Source organism: Populus alba, chromosome 1 (assembly GCF_005239225.2).
Source record: "Populus alba chromosome 1, ASM523922v2, whole genome shotgun sequence".
Classification (NCBI taxonomy): domain Eukaryota; kingdom Viridiplantae; phylum Streptophyta; class Magnoliopsida; order Malpighiales; family Salicaceae; genus Populus; species Populus alba.
Window position 1 is genome coordinate 4,717,246 of NC_133284.1, and position 21,088 is coordinate 4,738,333.

Consider the following 21,088-nt stretch of genomic DNA (forward strand, 5'->3'; position numbering starts at 1 on the left):
TGAGCAATTTGAATAGAACTCTGGTTGTCACAATGCATAAGAGTAGGATGAGAAAAGAAAAATCCCATATTAGCAACTAACCAATGTAACCAAACAATCTTTTTGGTAGTAGATGCCATGACACAATATTCTGCTTTGGTGGATGATTGAGAAACAATACATTGTTTCTTGCTCTTCCAAGAAATAAGAGAATCACCTAAAAAGATATAGAACCTGATAACAGACTTGCGATCTATGAGATCACTACCATGATCAGCATCAGAGTATGCATGCAACTCCAAGAAAGAGATGGATGAAAGTAAAAGACTCTGAAAAACTGTAACCCGAAAATATCGCAAAATACGAAGAACAGTTGCCTAGTGAACAGTAGTAGGAGAAGCAATAAACTGACTAACAACATGAATAACATATGCAATATCTAGACGAGTAATGGTGAGATATACCAAGCTCCCAACAATAGTATGGTATAAAGTAGGATCTATTAAAGGTAAACCATAAGAAAAAGAGTACTTTACGTTAACCTCAATAGGAGTATCTACAGTCTTCTTATCAGTAAGTCTAGCCTGCTCAATAATATCTGCAACATATTTCGACAGAGAAAGAAGATAACCTCTAGGTGAGTATGTTACCTTAATACCCAGAAAATATCAAAGATAACCCAAATCCTTCATTTCAAATCATTTAGCCAATTTTGTCTTCAAAACTGAAATACCATCAATGTCATTACCAGTATTAATCATGTCATCAACATATAAAGATAGAATAATACGACCTACATCAGTTCACTTAATAAAAAGAGCATAATCATGACTACTAAAAACAAAGCTAAGAGACGAGATCATAATAGATAATTTCTCAAACGAAGCATGGGGTGCTTGTTTGAGACCATATAATACTATCTTAAGCTTATAAACATATCCAGAGTCATGTGAAATACTAGGAGGGGGTGCCATATAAACTTCTTTTTGAAGATATCCATTCAAGAAGACATTTTTAATATCAAGCTAAGAAATATGCCATTGACGAATCAAAGCTACGACAATAAGAGCACGAATAGTAGTCATTCTTACAACAGGGGCAAATGTCTCCTCATAGTCCATACCATACTATTGAGAGTATCCTTTTACAACTAGCCTAACTTTATATCGCTTAGTAGACCCATCAGAATTAGTCTTGATCTTATACACCCAACGACAACCAACAACACTCTTACTAGGAGGTAAAGGAACCATATCCTAAGTATCTGTCTTATATAAAGCAGAAAGTTCTTCATCCATAGCTTGCTGCCAAAGCGGATCCAGAATGGTCTCTTTATAGAAACATCGCTCAAAGAGACAATGAATAAAAGCTAAAAAGAAAGTAAATGATGAAGAATAACAAGAATAAGCAAAATCTGGTAGTTTTATGGACTTACAAATACGTATGGACTGACGTAAAGGTAAATCCACAATCTCAGATGAAGCTTTAGGGGCTGTAGAAGAGAATGGAGCTTTAGGTATGCTAGAGAGTAAAGTATCAATACTTGTAAAGTTATAAGTACAAAGTGGTCTAACATGGGGAGAGGTATCACTATCAGAATCCTCAGAAAAAGGATCTATATGAATAAGATCAGGTTTAGTAAGGCTATGAGTAGTGGATGGAATAAAAAAAAAAAGATATATGCTCAAGAAAGACAATATGATGAGACATATAAAGTTTATGAGTTATTTGGATCAAAACAACAATACCCCTTTTTACCTTCACCATAACCTAAAATACCACAAATAGTGGATTGAGAGAGATAGCTTACTACGTTCTACATGAGGACAAATAACAAAACAAGTACAACAAAAAACTCTAAATGAGGAATAATCAGGGACATATCCATATAACTATTCAAAAGGAGATAGACCCGAACTATGAGAAGATAAAATTGTATTAATCAAACTTATAGTAGGAAGAACAGCTTCTCCTAAAAACTCACTAGGAAAAAAAGTAGACAACAAGAGAGAACAAACAGTTTTGACAAGATGCCTATGTTTTCTTTCAGCAACACCATTTTGCTTAAGAGTATTTGTACATGAAGTTTGGCGGATGGTTCCATCTAAGGCAAGTAATTAAATTTTTTTATTAGAGGTGTATTCCCCACCCAAATCACACCGAAAGCATTTGATCACAATCAAATGTTGAGTTTTGATAAGAGCTCAAAAAGTTGCATATATTTTAAATAATTCAGAACAATGTTGCATTAAATAAACCCAATAATAACGAGTATGATCATCAATAAAAGAGATATAATATCAAGACTCTTCTTTTATGGCAATAGGAGAAGGTCCCCATAAATCATAATGAATTAAGTCAAATGGTGAAGAAGAAATATAAATACTTCGATTAAAAGGTAAAGCAAAAAATTTTGCCAATTTACATCCACTACAATCATAAATGTCATAAGTTTTCAAATTTTCTAAAGCTCTTATGGATGTCAAAAATCTCAAACGAGAAGATGAGACATGTCCTAGACAAGAATGCCATAAATAAAAACTAGAAGATGAAGGACTCAAACAAAAAGAAAACAAATCAACAGTAGTAGCAACAACAGCAAGAACTGACACTTTCATCTCATCCAAAATATATAGTCCATTCTCCATACGGCTTATCCCAATCAGCTTCTAAGACTGTAGATCCTGTACATAACAAAAAAAAGAGGAAAAAATAACTAAATAATCACCAGAATCACATAATTAACCAATATAAACAAGATTTAATTTGACGTTCGGAATAAGATAGATATTAGAAAGAGACAAATAAGGTGTGACAACAGAACCAACACCTGCTAAGGGCATGAGAGTGCCATCAGCAGTCATAACATGAATGAAGGGCGAAGGGGAAACATAGGTAAAAGATGAAGAATCTGAAGACATATGATATGAAGCACTAGAATCCAAAACCCAGTCAGAATGTGACATACTTGAGGAACTATGAGGCAATTGACTTATGAAAGAAGCGGACATTGCTTGTGGCTACAATGAGAGAAACTTCTGAAATTGCTCAGCCAAAGTACTAAGATCGGTTATAGAGCCCAGGGAAGCTATTGCTGCAGTATTGTGGTGTGGTGTGGTGATTTATAACCCTGAGGTGGTTTATGAGCATTAGATTGTGTCTGGCTACCAGGCTTCTAAGCTTGCGTATGCTATCTTAACTTAGGACATTAGGCCTTCCAATGAACTTTCTGCTTATGGAAATTGCACTCGTCGAAGCCAATCCTTGTGTAAGGCTTATGTTGGTGATTGGAGAATTGCTTATAGGGTACTGTTAGTACAGAAGGAGTCGAAGCAGATAGAATGCCCTTTTCAGAACACGATAGAAGACGTATTTCTTCAGCCAATAACTCATTGACAACCAAGTCAACAAAAGGCAGTGGAGAGAGATGCAGTATTGAACCTCTAAGTCCTTCGAAATCACTGCGAAGTGCTGTTAAAAATTGTACCAATCATTGTTGCTATCTACGCTTAATATAAGCACCGCATACCTTTAATTCCATTAATTTTGTAAGAGCCAACTAATCCCAAAGATCTGTCATGATAGAATATAACTCCTGAATACTCATATTCTTCTGGTGAAGAGCTCGTATGTCATTCTCTAACTGATACTGCTTTGTAAAATTTGATTATGTGAATAACCTTTGCAGATGATCCCAAACCTCTTTTACTATCTCATACTTTGCCAACTACGTACCTATGGAATGCTCAACAGAGTTGTTGATCCAAGTAATGATCTTTGCATCGTTTACTTCCCATGCATCTATCAAAGTTGCATCCCCTTCCCCAGTATGTTTAGGTACCATATAGGTTCCATTGTCATATCCTCACATCTCCTTTAAGAAAATTACTCATTACATAACTCCAATACGAATAGTTTTTCCCATCCAACCTCACATTCACAAACTGAAGCGAATCATCTCTTTCAATGGCTATAATTATCAATAATAGATAACCAGAATGCAAAAGTAGCGGAAAACAAAATATCAAATTGCAGAAACTAAACAAATATCTTCTTGAAAATATACAATTATGCCAAAACACAAAACAAATTTGCAGAAATTAAATGCAAATACCAAATTGCAAAAACTAAAGGGAAGATGAAATACCAAAATAATTGCAAAAACTAAATGCAAATATCAAATTGTAGAAGTGGAAGGGAAGGCAAAATACCAAATTTTACAGAAGCGAAAGACAAAATATCACTCCAAAAAATTTGTTGTGTTCGAGATTAAGCCTTCTCCCATAAAACCAGCTCTGATACCATGTTAAAATAATTAAGATCAAACATAAAAATGAGGCTAGAATTCTCAATGATCTGTTTATTATGAGTTCTTAGTGTTAACCTAAATATAAAGAAAGTATATATATGTTAAATTGAAAATAATATTATACTCTTAATAAATAAGATTATATAAATATTATTTAATATTTTTAACCTATTTAAAACATCTTATAAATTTTATAAAGAGGTAGTCATTATATATATATATTTTTTTTTAAAAAAACTGTGAATTTATAATTGACATCTACCACTCTCTTCTATCATTAAATATTTTTCTATCATTAAATATTTTATGTTTTTCTTGTAATTTTTATATTGTCGCTTTCCTCCTTTGCTTCCATCTCCATCAGAACTCTTAGCTTCCATCTCCGTTAGAAACCAGACACATTTTTATCTTTCTACGGTACATGATTTGTACGTCGGGTACTGGTTTGCTGGAAAGCAATACAGTTATGCTTTTGAGATTGTGGATAGTTAGGATAATCCTCTGTTTTGGGACATGTTTTTGTTTTTTAAAAACCTTTTAATTAGCACTTAACCATCTTTTTTTTTTAAATCATTTTTTCCAAGCAAATTAAGTAGGAAACCTTGTTGAAATGGTTAGATTATTGGTCTTGAAATAGAAATGAGGTTAACAGCAAAATAGACACACGGAAAACAATTTCCTTTACAATTTTTTTTTTTTGGAGAAAATTATTATTTTTTATATTTAGAATATTTATCACTCTATACTTTGACTATTTATATCATTTTTCTTGTTTTTATTTTATTTTTTTATAATATATTTTTTTATTTATATTTTTTTGACAAAACATTACACAAAGACTAAAAAATAATGTTTCACTAAAGTAATTATAATATTATTCTATTTTTCTACTATATTAAAAATTAACTTGAAATTATTATTTTTTTATATGTAAACATCATATTTAATTCATAATTATATTTTTTTATTTGATGTTAAAAATATATTAATTAAAATTTTTTTATTCAACTTGTAGCAAGACAAGTTAAACATATTTACACTTATTTTTTATATTTATTAACATAAATCATTTTTAATTTATCTACTTAAATACATGTATAGACTTTCTAATTTATCTTGACAATGGTTAAAATCATGTTCAGACACTTTTTTTTTTTTTTTAATGAGCAAGTAGTTTGGATGTAAGTTTTAAAATTATCCTTAGAAAAAAAAAAAAAAAAAAACACACACACACATTCAAGAAGCATCATCATGAATGATGTCACACAATCCAATAAGTTGATTGCTGCCAATGGAAAAATTATATCGCTGTGGTTCTAGAAACCCAAAAAAACTGTGGAAACGAGCCACTCCAACGCACGCCAGTGTAAAATGAAGAGTCAAAATAAATAAATAAAAGTAATATTTTGACTTTTCTTTATTTGTTTTTAAAAGTTAAAATAAAATGTTAAAATATTAATAAAAATGGGGCTAATAAAAAAATAAACTAATTAAATATAGCCATGTGAAAAAATAATATCAAAATTATTTAAAAAAATAAAAAATTTATTTATTTCACTCTAATACAATTGATTTTTTAAATAATTTTTTTTTATTAAAATATATATAATAAAAAAATATATTTATATTATTTAAAATATTATTTTATCAATTATTTTTGTAAAATAGCATCTCCCGTTAAAATTCTATAATAGACATAACTTCTTCATGTCAACGTGAATGACCTGTGCACCATGCTGGTAGAAAAACGGAAAGGTAAAACGTCATTTCACTTAATGATTCACGACTTTTGACTGGCAGACAATTCGTGACAATTCTACACAGCTTATTCAACTACCATATATCGACGGGGCCCTAATTTGACGTGGTGTCTTTTTATATACGTTAACTAATACTCAGATTTAAGTATAACTTGCCATTATTATTACTTGACGTACGGGCAGAACGCAATATGTAGTAGTGAATGAGTTCCTTGGAAATAGGTGGAGTCATGTATGGTTTCTTTAACTCACCCTTTGTATATTTGTGCCTTCGGCACTCAATATCAACTGGCATATGAAGTTATTGACTTGGGTCTTGTTCTTTTTCTATATACAATATTTGCCGAGTATAAAATTTGATAAAATATTAGACCCAACGTCTCTAAATTTAGCTATATCCTATGCTCAGTTACGTATGCAGTCTAAACATTTATGGGTCTGGCAAGATGCTAGATCCAATATCTTTTGAGCTCAGCCATGTGCTGAGGTCAAACACTTGTAGGTCTGGCAAGGTGTCAAATCCAAGTGCACGTGGATCTAACACAACACCAAATCTTTGAATAATCATTTTTCTACACCCTTGGGTGTATAAGAATCCTCTAAAAACTTATTATATTTTAATTAACATTAATGTCATGATAAAACTATTCCTACTAATGTTAAATGTTATGTACGAAATAAAGCATAAAAGTCTTCTATAGCTCTACTGCTTGTTCATCAATATTAATGGCGTGTGTGATGTTTTGTATTAAAAGATTGGAAAATACAATAAAGCCCTTGGAGGCTTAAAAAGAGGGTATAAATGATTGAAGGGTAGTGTGGTAATTGAACAATAGTTGATAAATATAAATAAGAAGAAGAAAAAAAGAAGAAGAAGGAATGATCTGATTTTGAGAGAAAGAGAGCTACGGGAGACAAAGGGAAAAAGGAAAGAAGAAGAAAAGAAAGGAGAAAAGGAAGGGAAGGAGAAGAGAAGTAGAGGAAATAAGTTTAAAAAGGTAAGATTTATGGTTTGAAGTGTATAATATGTTAAAATTTCGGTTTTGATTAATTTTAGAGTTTTGAAGTTTGTATTTTGAGTTAAATGATGAATTAATTTTGAAGGTTAGGAGTTGATTATTTGTGGGTATTTGATTAATTAGTTGATTTTGAGAGATTGAATTGAAGGATAATGATTTTGAGTTATGATTTTGTTTAAATGGTGAAATTGTGTTAGAAATCAGGGGATAACAGTAGGTGATCTGTTGAAATTCTGGGTTTGAGGTTGAAGATGACGAAAATTCAGTTTGGTCCCTCAATTTACGGAAATTGCAGTTTAGTCCCCGAACTTTGGAAATTTTACAGATTGGTCCCTGGGGCATTAATTGAGGTTCTGAACAGAACTGAGGATGATTTAAGGACAAAATTCCAGTATAATTAATATTTTCAGTTTGGTCCTCCAATTTGACAAAATTACGATTTGACCCCTAATATTTTGATAAAATCACATTTTGGACCTTGGGGCATAATTCAAGATTCTGGACAAAGATAAGGACGAATTATGGATAAATTTCAGTATGGTTAGGTATTTGCAGTTTGGTCCTCTAATTTTGGCAAAATTACATTTTGGTCCCTGTTTTGGAAAATTGTCGTTTTAGTCCCTAAACTTAGGAGATTAAGCCTGGTTTCCTTTTATGCATTGGGATCTTTTGTTTGATTCGTTTTTTGAGTATATTTCATATATTTATTGTAGGTTCTCCTAACGATCCTTAATCGGATTTTCGGGTCTTTCGTCTGACATTCCTTTAGTTCAGTATTTTCTGGGTGAGTGGAATAATCTTTAATATGCATATAATATAAATAAATATGTATGTTGATTATACAATGAGTACAACTAGTAAATTTCTTGAATATTTATATATGTTGCTTTATTTTCCGAGTACTCATTTATTCTTGAATTTGCACTCGCAATCTGATAAAGTAAATTCTATTTGATATGATATACGTTTCTTTGATGATTATGTGAATATCTGTTATGCCTTGATATGGGACTTGTCAGTAACTCCATGCTAACGGAGAATAGTTAGCCTGTGTGCACATAGTATTCTGTTACCTAGCTGGTGAGAGAGGCATCAGCCTGTGGCGATTGATCATCCCACAGTGGTCACCGACGGGTGTCATCTGGTCACCTACGGGTGTCATCTGGTCACCTTCGGGTGTCATCTGATCTCTGACATGTAATCCACTACGTTATGATAATATGTTACGTTATGATAACTATATGTTACGATATGATAATATGTTACGTTATGATAAGATAAATCATCTTGCAAATAATATCTGAAATATATGAAATGTATATTAAATGTTATTCCCCTCACTGAGTTGGTTGAACTCACCTCTCATTTTTAATATTATTTCAGGTTCTTAGTTTCTGGGACTTTGTTGAGTGTTTCCGCTTCTTCAGTTCTGGTCGGTATGCCTTGCTTGTTCACGAGGCTTTCCTTTCAGTTTTGTTTTGATGTCTTAGACGCTCCACTGTTACCTTTGTTTAATTAAGTTTGGATTTTGACAATGTAATGAGTATTATGAATTATTATTTTTGTTTTAATAACTATCTTTCGGTTTTATCAGTTTTGAATCATACGATATTTCTGAATATTATGAGCCGCTGCGTATTTTTGAATAAATTGTTCTTTTGATATGTCCGTTTTGAGGCTTAGCGCAGGTGAGGTGTCCTTTCGACATCGCTCCTGCGTTGCCGGTCATGGACCCGGGATTCGGGTCGTGACAAAGGTGGTATCAGAGCATGGTTTTATTAAAACCTTATAATCTATTTTATTTATTTATTATTGTTCAAAAAAAAAAAAAAAAAAAACTCGTAATCTATTTGTTTTTTGTTTAAAACCCTCGTAATATGTGGAGCTTAGGATCTATCTTGTCTGGATGTCATTCCCCTTATAATTCTTCAATCTCGTGTTTGGTATGTCGTCTTTAAAACTCCTTTTTAGTTATGTTGATACATATACATATGCATTCTTTTAGGAAATATGCCGAGGGCTAAACATGTAATTAATACCGATGATCAAGAGGACATTCCTATCGCTCAACTTAGGAAGGAGAGGCGCAAAAAGAGAGTTAGAAACCCTTCACCGCAACCAATTGAAGCAGAAGTTCAGGATGAGGTTGAATTTGAGGGAGATTATGGACTGGATGTTGGTAAGAACCAGGAGCAGGAATCCCATGATAGGGTATCTTATACTGATAGTGCTTTGGATAAAATTGGGCAGGCCATGCAGACCCTGGCTAACCTTTTAACTGAGAAAGAAAAGGAGAAGGATAAGAGTGCATCTTTGACTTCCCATACTGTGCATGGGGTGAAAGTGCCATTGTCAGAGTTCCTTAAGTTGGCACCTCCTACCTTTAAGGGTGTAGATAACTCTGAGGATCCACAACAGTTTTTAGATGCAGTGTGGCGTAGGTGTGAGGCCATGGGGTGCACGGATCATCGTGCAGTGACTTTAGCATCTTTTAGGTTAGAAGGCGAGGTGGCTGTGAACTGGTATGAGTCCAAAAAAGGTGAAAGGGCAGATAGTTCTCCACCAATGGAGTGGAAGGAATTTTCTGAGATATTTTTGGAGCGTTTTCTACCTGAAAGTGTGAGGGAAGCTAGATCATACGAGTTTGAGAAGTTGGTTCAGGGTGACTTGACTGTGACAGAGTATGAAGTGGAATTCACACGGTTGTCCAGATTTGCTGGGTATTTGGTACCGACTGAGGAGAGGAAGATCAAGAGGTTTATTCGGGGTCTTAATAGCTACCTATTCAAAGCTATTGGGGCTCATGAGTTTAAGACGTACTCGGCCGTAGTGGATCGTGCCCGAGCTATTGAGGCACGAGAGTTAGAGGATGATTTATCAGTGGGTTCAGTCAAGAGGCCCAAGGTGGCAAATCAGTTCTCTTTTCATCAGCGGTCTGATACAGGTCCTAACAGGGGACAGGGAGGCCGACAGGGCCAATTAAGTCAATCAAGGAATTTATTGTCGAGGTCTACTGTTGGGGGAAACAATAGACATAACATGAGTGGAGCTGGTCCGACTCAGAGTCGAAGTATGGTTCAGTTAACACCACAAGGTTCATATGGGAGGCCTCAATGTCAGTCTTGTGGGTCTAGGCATTACGGCACAGTCTGTTATAGGCAGACAGGAGCTTGTTTCGGTTGTGGGCAGACTGATCACTTATTGAGGGATTGTCCGAACAAGCGGTGGTCCAAGCCTGGTGCTTCTGTATCGATTACATCTCCTACTCAGACTCAGTCAGCTAGTCATTCTGTACTTCGGGGTGGTCGTGGAGCTGGTGAGCATGGCCAGCGGGGTCGTGGAGTAGGCGGTAGAGGTTTTGCGCCAACAAGTCAGAGACAAGCACGAGTTTTTGCCATTACTCAGCAGGATGCCCAGGCATCCAATACTGTTGTCTCAGGTACACTTTTGATATGTTCCTTCGAGGCTAGAGTTTTATTTGACACTGGGGCAACTCACTCTTTCGTGTCTTCATATTTTGCTTTAAGGTTTACTAAACAACCCATTTTGTTAGAGAGTCCTTTATGTGTGGCTACCCCTTCAGATGAGGTTATGTTTGGGGAATATGTTTATGTTGATTGTGAAGTTGAAGTGCAAGGTAGAAACCTATTAAGTGATTTGGTAATTTTAGAAATAGTAGGTTTTGATGTGATACTAGGTATGGACTGGTTGTCAAGGCATCATGCCTCAGTTGACTGTTGGAATAAGACAGTGGTTTTCAAGCCTGATGAGGAGACAGAGTTTGCTTTTCATGGAGATGGGTTATCATCTCCATCTAATATTCTCTCGGCCATCATGAGAAAGATGGTACGAAAGGGTATGCAAGGGTTTTTGGCTTATTTGCATGATGTGAATAGGGAGGTCTCGGGGATAGAACAAGTTTCGATAGTTAAGGAATTCATCGATGTTTTTCCCGATGACTTACCTGGACTACCTCCCAATAGGGAAATTGAATTTTGTATTGATCTAGATCCAGGAACAAAACCAATCTCTATGGCACCTTACAGGATGGCGCCAGCAGAATTAAAAGAGTTGAAAGAGCAGATTCAAGATTTGTTAGATAAGGGATTTATTCGTCCGAGTGTGTCTCCATGGGGGGCACCTGTTTTATTTGTAAAGAAGAATGATGGATCAATGAGGATGTGTATAGACTACAGGCAGTTGAACAGGGTCACTATTAAGAATAGATACCCACTCCCTCGTATTGATGACCTTTTTGATCAATTACAAGGAGCTCAATGTTTCTCAAAGATTGATTTACGATCGGGGTATCACCAATTGAGGATTAGAAATGAGGATATTTCTAAAACTGCCTTTAGGACTCGTTATGGGCATTACGAGTTCTTGGTGTTGTCTTTTGGGTTAACAAATGCACATGCGGCTTTTATGGACATGATGAACAGGGTTTTTAGGCCATTTATTGATAAGTTTGTTATTGTGTTCATTGATGACATATTGGTGTATTCAAGAAGTGAAGAGGAACATGAAGAGCATTTGAGATTGGTGCTTCAAACTCTAAGAGATCATCAGTTGTATGGAAAGTTCTCGAAGAGCGAGTTTTGGCTAGAGAGTGTTGGGTTTTTGGGACATGTGGTGTCCAAGAATGGAATAGAGGTTGATCCACAGAAAGTGGTGGCAGTTAAGCAGTGGCCTAGACCAGTTACGGTATCTGAGATTAGAAGTTTCCTGGGTTTAGCAGGATACTACAGGAGATTCGTGGAGAATTTTTCCCGAATTGCTGCTCCGTTGACTAAGTTGACACAGAAAAATGTCAAGTTTCAATGGTCAGAAGAATGTGAGAAGAGCTTCCTAGAGTTGAAGGAAAGGTTGATTACGACTCCAATTTTGACAGTACCTTCAGGGTCTGGTGGTTTTACCGTGTACTGTGATGCATCCAGGATTGGTTTGGGTTGTGTTTTGATGCAGAATGGTAATGTGATTGCTTATGCCTCGAGAAAGTTGAAGAAGCATGAGCAAAATTACCCCACACATGATTTGGAGATGGCTGCGGTAGTGTTTGCCCTTAAAATTTGGAGACACTACTTGTATGGGGAGACATGTGAGATATTTTCAGATCATAAGAGTCTTCAATATATTTTTCAGCAAAAGGATCTGAATTTGAGACAGAGAAGGTGGATAGAATTGTTAAGTGATTATGATTGCACGATTCAATATCACCCAGGCAAGGCAAATGTTGTTGCTGATGCTTTAAGTCGAAAATCTATGGGTAGTTTAGCTCATATTCAGGAGGTGAGGAGACCCTTGATTAAAGAGTTACATGGATTGTTAGATGAGAGAGTCAGTTTTGAGCTTTGTGAATCGGGAGCATTGTTGGCTCACTTTCAGGCTAAGTCAGACTTGGTAGACCGGATTAAAGTAGCTCAGATGAAGGATGAACAACTTTGTAAAATTCGAGATGAATTAGAGTTAGAGAGAGCTCCGGGTTTTGTTATCCACGAAGATGGTGTGTTGAGATTTGGTTCAAGATTGTGTGTGCCTGAGGTGGATGATTTGAAAAGAGATGTGATGATGGAAGCACACCAAACTGCCTATACTATACATCCTGGTTCTAACAAGATGTATAGAGACTTGAAAGAGTGTTATTGGTGGAATGGTATGAAGAGGGACATTGCTGAGTTTGTATCACGATGCTTGACCTGTCAGAGGGTTAAAGGTGAGCATCAGAAACCACCAGGGCTTTTGCAGCCATTGTTGATTCCTGAATGGAAATGGGAGAGGATCACTATGGACTTTGTGTCAGGCTTGCCTCGGAGTCAGGAGGGTTATGATTCGGTTTGGGTGATAGTTGATCGTTTAACCAAGTCAACTCATTTCTTGCCAGTAAAGGTGACATATGGGTTTGCAAAACTCGCAGAAATCTATGTTAACGAGATTGTAAGGTTGCATGGTGTGCCCATCTCAATTGTGTCTGACAGAGGTCCACAGTTCACTTCTCGGTTTTGGGTGAAATTTCAGGAAGCTTTGGGGACTAATGTTCAGTTAAGTACTGCTTTTCATCCTCAAACAGATGGACAATCTGAGAGGACTATACAAATTTTGGAGGATATGTTAAGAGCTTGTGTGATTGACTTTGGTGTCGGATGGAGCAAGTATTTGTCTTTGGTGGAGTTTGCATATAATAACAGTTATCAAGCGAGCATTGATATGGCTCCATATGAGGCTTTGTATGGCCGAAAGTGTAGATCACCTGTATGTTGGTATGAGGTTGGAGAGAGGAGATTAATGGGTCCCGAGTTAATACAGATTATTCGGATAAGATTAAGGTGATTCGAGATAAGCTTCAAACAGCTCAGAGCAGGCAAAAAGAATTATGCGGATAAGAGGAGGCGTAATCTAGAATTTTCAGTGGGTGACAACGTGTTCCTAAAAGTCTCCCGACTAAAGGAATATTCAGATTTGGAAGAAAGGAAAGTTGAGTCCTAGGTTTATAGGGCCCTTTGAGATATTGGAAAGAGTAGGGTAGTGGCATATCGGCTTGCCTTGCCACCTAATTTATCCTCTATTCATTCGGTATATTTCATGTTTCCATGCTAAGGAAGTATATGCCAGATCCATCACATGTGTTAGAGGTTCATCCCATTGAATTGAGAGATGATATGGTTTATGAGGTGCAACCGGAAGCTATAATTGACCGACAAGTGAGGAAGCTTAGGTCGAAGGATATAGCTTCAGTGAAAGTGAAAATGGAAAGGTCATTCACGTGAGGAAGCGACCTGGGAGCTCGAGGATAGGATGCGTGAGGAGTATCCTCATCTTTTCAATAATCTCGGTAAGTATTCAATCTTTTCTATTAAGTTTCGAGGACGAAACTTTTATAAGGTGGGGAGATTGTGATGTTTTGTATTAAAAGATTGGAAAAATACAATAAAGCCCTTGGAGGCTTAAAAAAGAGGGTATAAATGATTGAAGGGTAGTGTGGTAATTGAACAATAGTTGATAAAATATAAATAAGAAGAAGAAAAAAGAAGAAGAAGGAATGATCTGATTTTGAGAAGAAAGAGAGCTACGGGAGACAAAGGGAAAAAGGAAGAAGAAGAAAGAAAGGAGAAAAGGAAGGGAAGGAGAAGAGAAGTAGAGGAAATAAGTTTAAAAAGGTAAGATTTATGGTTTGAAGTGTATAATATGTTAAATTTCGGTTTGATTAATTTTAGAGTTTTGAAGTTTGTATTTTGAGTTAAATGATGAATTAATTTGAAGGTTAGGAGTTGATTATTGTGGGTATTTGATTAATTAGTTGATTTTGAGAGATTGAATTGAAGGATAATGATTTTGAGTTATGATTTTTGTTTAAATGGTGAAATTGTGTTAGAAATCAGGGGATAACAGTAGGTGATCTGTTGAAATTCTGGGTTTGAGGGTTGAAGATGACGAAAATTCAGTTTGGTCCCTCAATTTACGGAAATTGCAGTTTAGTCCCCCGAACTTTGGAAATTTTACAGATTGGTCCCTGGGGCATTAATTGAGGTTCTGAACAGAACTGAGGATGATTTAAGGACAAAATTCCAGTATAATTAATATTTTTCAGTTTGGTCCTCCAATTTGACAAATTACGATTTGACCCCTAATATTTTGATAAAAATCACATTTTGGACCTTGGGGCATAATTCAAGATTCTGGACAAAGATAAGGACGAATTATGGATAAATTTCAGTATGGTTAGGTATTTGCAGTTTGGTCCTCTAATTTTGGCAAAATTACATTTTGGTCCCTATTTTGGAAAATTGTCGTTTTAGTCCCTAAACTTAGGAGATTAAGCCTGGTTTCCTTTTATGCATTGGGATCTTTTGTTTGATTCTTTTTTGAGTATATTTCATATATTTATTGTAGGTTCTCCTAACGATCCTTAATCGGATTTTCGGGTCTTTCGTCTGACATTCCTTTAGTTCAGTATTTTCCGGGTGAGTGGAATAATCTTTAATATGCATATAATATAAATAAATATGTATGTTGATTATACAATGAGTACAACTAGTAAATTTCTTGAATATTTATATATGTTGCTTTATTTTCCGAGTACTCATTTATTCTTGAATTTGCACTCGCAATCTGATAAAGTAAATTCTATTTGATATGATATACGTTTCTTTGATGATTATGTGAATATCTGTTATGCCTTGATATGGGACTTGTCAGTAACTCCATGCTAACGGAGAATAGTTAGCCTGTGTGCACATAGTATTCTGTTACCTAGCTGGTGAGAGAGGCATCAGCCTGTGGCGATTGATCATCCCACAGTGGTCACCGACGGGTGTCATCTGGTCACCTACGGGTGTCATCTGGTCACCTTCGGGTGTCATCTGATCTCTGACATGTAATCCACTACGTTATGATAATATGTTACGTTATGATAACTATATGTTACGATATGATAATATGTTACGTTATGATAAGATAAATCATCTTGCAAATAATATCTGAAATATATGAAATGTATATTAAATGTTATTCCCCTCACTGAGTTGGTTGAACTCACCTCTCATTTTTAATATTATTTCAGGTTCTTAGTTTCTGGGACTTTGTTGAGTGTTTCCACTTCTTCAGTTCTGGTCGGTATGCCTTGCTTGTTCGCGAGGCTTTCCTTTCAGTTTTGTTTTGATGTCTTAGACGCTCCACTGTTACCTTTGTTTAATTAAGTTTGGATTTTGACAATGTAATGAGTATTATGAATTATTATTTTTGTTTTAATAACTATCTTTCGGTTTTATCAGTTTTGAATCATACGATATTTCTGAATATTATGAGCCGCTGCGTATTTTTGAATAAATTGTTCTTTTGATATGTCCGTTTTGAGGCTTAGCGCAGGTGAGGTGTCCTTTCGACACCGCTCCTGCGTTGCCGGTCATGGACCCGGGATTCGGGTCGTGACAGCGTGTAAGGGTAATTCCCATCAATATTAATGTTATGTAAGAAGATGTTTCTATCAACATTAATATTGAAGTAAAAGACTTTTTTCTTATTAAGATATTCAAGAGGAAAAGGCTTTCATCCTCTTAAACAAAAAGGCTCAAAGTACAAGGACCATAAATACTCGCCGAACCACCCGAGTAAAAGGATTCATGATCGTTATTCTCTTATCATGCATTTTAAAAGAATTTATTGCACCAAAACTAAGAGTGAATGTTTTTGTTCTTAGAGTTTAATGTTCTTCTCTTCACAACCATTACTATAAAGTCACTAACTTAAGTATCGGAGGGTCCCTAAATCCAACAAAAAAGACTATTTTGCAAGAACTAAGACTTTTACCACCAATCATCTGCTTTTTTTGTCCCTAGAAATGGAATATTGACGTGAACGTATGATAATCCATTTTCTTAATACTCAAACACTATTACTGAGCATATTGGATCCCGGGAGATCATCAATTGGTGTCATCTGTGGGAAACCAATAATAAAAAATCATAAACTACTTTTCTAGAGCTGGTTTTTTACGCCCCTAATTGCTATCAATAACATATAATTAAGAAACCCCTGGGATGAGACATGTCATATACCTCCCTGCAACAATTGATACGTTTACTCTACCATCCCCTTTAAAGTTTCAACAACTCATTAATTAAGTGCAAGCTCTTATCCAAGTCGTTTTGGCATCCCAAGGACAACGTCAGACCTCACTATATTAGCAAGCTCTAACACATGATGTAGCTTCTTCGTTACCAATCTTTCAACCACAAGCCTTCCCCTCTACTAGGAGACAACTATCCTAACTAGAAAAGCAAAGGCGAAATAACATGGATAACTTTCCACTATAATGATTCCCTAGCCCCCTAGGAATCATTCTTATCGACATGAAACTCTCCCAATAAGCAATCAATCCAAATGTAATCCCTTTGTCCTTATAAGATAAATGGATCTTTTTTGTCTAGACGGGTCTTACATACCCATATCCCCAAGGAGTATATCTCTATAAAGATGACCTTAAACAATTATAATGGTTTGGCAGTTCTTAGAGAGCATGTCCAAAACATGCGTAGCTACTGTGAGCTGGTCATCCAAGATGGTGACACTTGTGCAAGATCCTGCCACCACCTTTAGAGGGTCAGCTAGAGCATAATATAACAATATAGAGCCAAACTTTACAACAAGTTTCAATGATCTCTGTGCAAAAATCATGTCAAGGTTCAACACTAACATACCTGCCAAAAGAAGCTCCACTAAACTCTTTGGTGTTACTCAGATATGAGGGGAGTCCACTTGAGCATATTTGAAAAGGTTCAATGACGCTCTAAATGGAAGAATTAATTGAGTCAATGACCTTAAAAGCTTTGATAAATGAGGTAAGAGAATGTTCCATGTGGAAGGGTTTGTATGCCTTGCCAGACAGAAGCTTTATGAAAGTAAAACAAGTTATGAAGAATCACATCTGGGTAGAGAAAACTAATATATTGTAACATGGACCTCCTTGTTTCTATCAAGAGGCTTAAGATAAAAAGCCCTTCAAACGGAGTCGTTTTTTTAGTAGAGAGAATAATTCAAAGAAATGTCATAAAAGACCAGTGAGGAAGCGCGTGCAATACCTTGAGATAAGGAACACTATTCCCTTAAACATCACCCTCACAATATTTTTCATGGTTATCAAAATAAAAGACTATGTTTAATACCCACCTTTCATGGTATCGCCTTCACATATGCTCCTCTAATTTTTTTTAATATGTTCCACAAGGAAAAAAGACATGATACTGAAGATTACTTCATGTTGAGGAATGCAATCGAAAGAATGATATCTAAGGGATACTTGAAGTAGTTTGTTAAGGGAAATGCCCACGTAAATCATGATAAAGAAGGACCTAGCCACCCTAACCAAGCTTTACTCGAGATTAATATGATTCTAAGAGGCACTTGGGTAGAGAAGACACCTCTTGTGGCAAGAGGAAATATAGGAAATAGATCCTTACAATGGCTTGCTAACAAAGCCTATGGCATGAGCCCATTGTTTTCATTCTAGAAAATGAAGAAGGGGTGATTTATCCCTATAAAGACACTGGTTATTTCCATGGTTTTGGCTAACCATAGAGTCCATAGGATATTGGTGGATTATGATAGCTCTGTCAACATCCTTTTCATATATGTAATATTCTAGATAGGGATAGATCCCTTAAAGATGACTCATGTGAAAACCCTATTGATTGGAACTAAAGGGTCAAGAGTACCTATTAAAGGGTGCCTTAGAGATGTTTGTCATGATTGGCATGTACTCAAGGTGCCTCACCCTTCAACAAACCTTTATGGTGATTAACATGATTTTAGCCAACAATACCATAATAGGAAGGCCTCTTTTGCACCAAATCAATGCGGTCATAAAGCATGTAATACTCAGTCTTGAAATTCACCACTTATCATTATTTATTATGTCAACTGATGAATATATTGAATACAAATATCCATCTACACATATTTATTCAACAAAATTAAATATTTATACAAGTAATTATATATTGAATATTAAAAATCATATCCTACAATGAAATAAAAATTCTTGATGTATGTTCAATATAACATTTTAATTAGTCCTTTTGAAAGCAATGTCATAAATTATATCATTTGATTTCATTAGTTTTATGAAAGGACTTGATTGAAAATTAATTAAGTTATAAATGATACATAATTTGAACCTTATATAATTATATATTTTTAAATAATTTAAAGAACTTTGATGTAACTTGATCTACTATTAGAGATAATAATTACTTACCTTTGCTTGCTCCTACATCTTAAAGAAAATCGATTTAATAAAAAATAATTAATAGTAAGTATATTGTAATAAACTGTGATTCAAAGTTTTTTATTTTACCTACTAATATTTTACCATCTATTTAGAAAGTTAAAACATAAATGATCACTCTTTGCGACATGTGCACATAAGAAAGAAAATAATAGGTACAGAGTTTGAAGGAAGAGAAAATATGAAAAAAAATATAAAATAAATTGGGTGAGAGTTGTCTCGACATGAACCAATTAACTTTGTTAGTCCAATATAACCTGCCTGACCAGTAAAAAAAGTTCTAGTATGAAATTAAAAAATAAAATTGATAGAAAAAAATCTTATGACCCAATTCCTTGCCTAGCTTAGGTTTAAAATTAAACTATATAACAGTTGTCTCGATAAGACCCAATCAACTTAGCCTATCAAAAAACAACCCAACTAACCAATAAAAAAAATATGGGGATGAATTTGAGAAAAAAAATATTGATAAAAAAATATTTTGACATGACTCTTTACCTAGCTTAAATTTAAAATTAAATCGTGTTGAAATTGCCTCAATATGATGTAGTTAACTTTATTAGTTCAAAGATATTCGGAATGATTATTAATTTTTTTTAATAATGAAATAAAAAATAAAAAAAAGGATGCATTTGGAAGAAAAAATAGGAAAAATGAAAAAAAAAAGCTGAATTGAAAAGAAGTAGAAGAGTAGCTTCACCCAAAAAGCAGTCAAATTTTTAGTGGAGAACGGTAGGTAATATATTGACATCACTTTTAATTCGAAAGAGTTTATTATAACTTAATCCTTGTGATTTAGCAAAATTAATTAACTAGTTATGATAGTTTCAAAAAACTTAGAACCACTTTTATAATGGATATTAATGAATGGTTTAAAATTATTCAATTATAATAATAATAAGGTCAATTAGAACCACTTTTATATAAAAATAATTATTATAAAAAAATCATGGCTCACCTTATCGAAAAACTCTGTGGTTCTCACCATCTTTAAATACCAACCATGAAAAATCATTTCTATGGAGTTGAATTTTCAATTTTATGAATTCTCCGTCCAATTGGAGAGATTGATAATTAATTGTAAAAATCGTCGAAAGTTCTTTGATTTCATACGAAAAGTGTATATATATATATATTCTCACATTTCTAGGTGCTTTGATTTTATACGAGAAGAAAATCATTTGGACATGTCAAACTGAAAACCATTCAAAATTGCCTGTATTGACTTTTCAGAATCTTCCTTTGTCTTATTGTTTGCAATTTTCTTGTCATCTTAAAATAAGGGCGTTGCTCAAATTAGTCCCCAACTATCAATAAATTCTCAATATATAACATTACATATCTAAGAAATGCTACCCTTTCAAGCTAGAACTCGCTTTTTAAGAACTTGCTACACAACTCATGATCTTGTAAAGTTTGAAGCATTATTTTCAGGTGCTACTTATATTTCTCTCTAGACCTTGAACACATCAAAATATCATCGATAAAAACTATAAGAAATCAATCAATAAACTACTTGAACACTCTAATCATTAGGTTTGTGAAAGCAGCTGACATATTAATTAATTCAAAAGATATCACTAAAAAATCATAATAATTATATCAATTTTTAAAGGCTATCTTTGAAATGTTCTCCTCTCTTATCTTCAATTGATGATACTTAGATCGAAAATTGATCATAGAAAAGAATTGAGCTCCATGCAATTGGTTAAATAAATTATCTAATGTAAGGGAATTGGTACCTATTTTGAATTGTCACATGATTCAGCTGCCTGTAATCTATACATAATCTCAATAACTTATCCTTCTTCTTGACAAATAACATCAGGGCTCCCTAAGAAAACACACTCGATTGGATGAACTCCTTGTCCAATAAATCCTGCAGGTGATCCTTTAGTTCTCTCAACTCTATTGACATCATTATATAAGGTGCTATTGATATTGACTCGATATCCGGAACTAAATTAATGCAAAATTCAATCTCTTTATATGGAGACAATCTAGGTAAGTCATTGGGAAATATATTAATAAAATCCTTAACTATAGGGACTTGGTTTAATTGGGGAACTTTTGTCTTTGCATCCACCATTTTGAATAAAATTAAAACTAATAGAAAAAAAAAATCCCAGCCATTAGTTTTTTTTTATTTCTTATATGCTTTTTTTTTTTAATTTTGTGAGGAAAAAAAACAATTTCTTTAAGGACCAATTCATTTATATAGGAGTTCAATTTCCAAGTTGAT

General features: G+C 34.5%; 1 protein-coding gene across 2 annotated transcripts; it reads left to right on the forward strand.

The window, feature by feature from the left end:
- Nucleotides 1-6,781: 6,781 nt before the first annotated feature.
- On the forward strand, nt 6,782-15,834 carry LOC140955665 (uncharacterized). 2 transcript variants are annotated; one of them, XR_012170045.1, is made up of 5 exons: nt 6,782-7,046; nt 7,781-7,851; nt 8,451-10,506; nt 14,955-15,025; nt 15,625-15,834. XR_012170045.1 is itself a non-coding variant. In XM_073409650.1 (4 exons), exons 3-4 carry the CDS (start codon nt 9,078-9,080, stop codon nt 14,972-14,974), a joined length of 1,449 nt encoding a protein of 482 aa, XP_073265751.1. In that variant the 5' UTR covers nt 6,782-7,046; nt 7,781-7,851; nt 8,451-9,077; the 3' UTR covers nt 14,975-15,196. The 2 variants fall into 2 exon arrangements, 1 of the variants encoding a protein (XP_073265751.1); XM_073409650.1 differs by lacking the exon at nt 15,625-15,834 and having other exon boundaries at nt 14,955-15,196.
- Nucleotides 15,835-21,088: the final 5,254 nt, after the last annotated feature.

Excerpts from the sequence above, each read along its gene's own strand:
- LOC140955665 (XM_073409650.1), top strand. The coding sequence starts at position 9,078 with ATGCCGAGGGCTAAACATGTAATTAATACCGATGATCAAGAGGACATT. Across the intron at positions 10,507-14,954 it reads ATCCAATACTGTTGTCTCAG|GTTCTCCTAACGATCCTTAA; the intron begins GTACACTTTTGA and ends TATTTATTGTAG.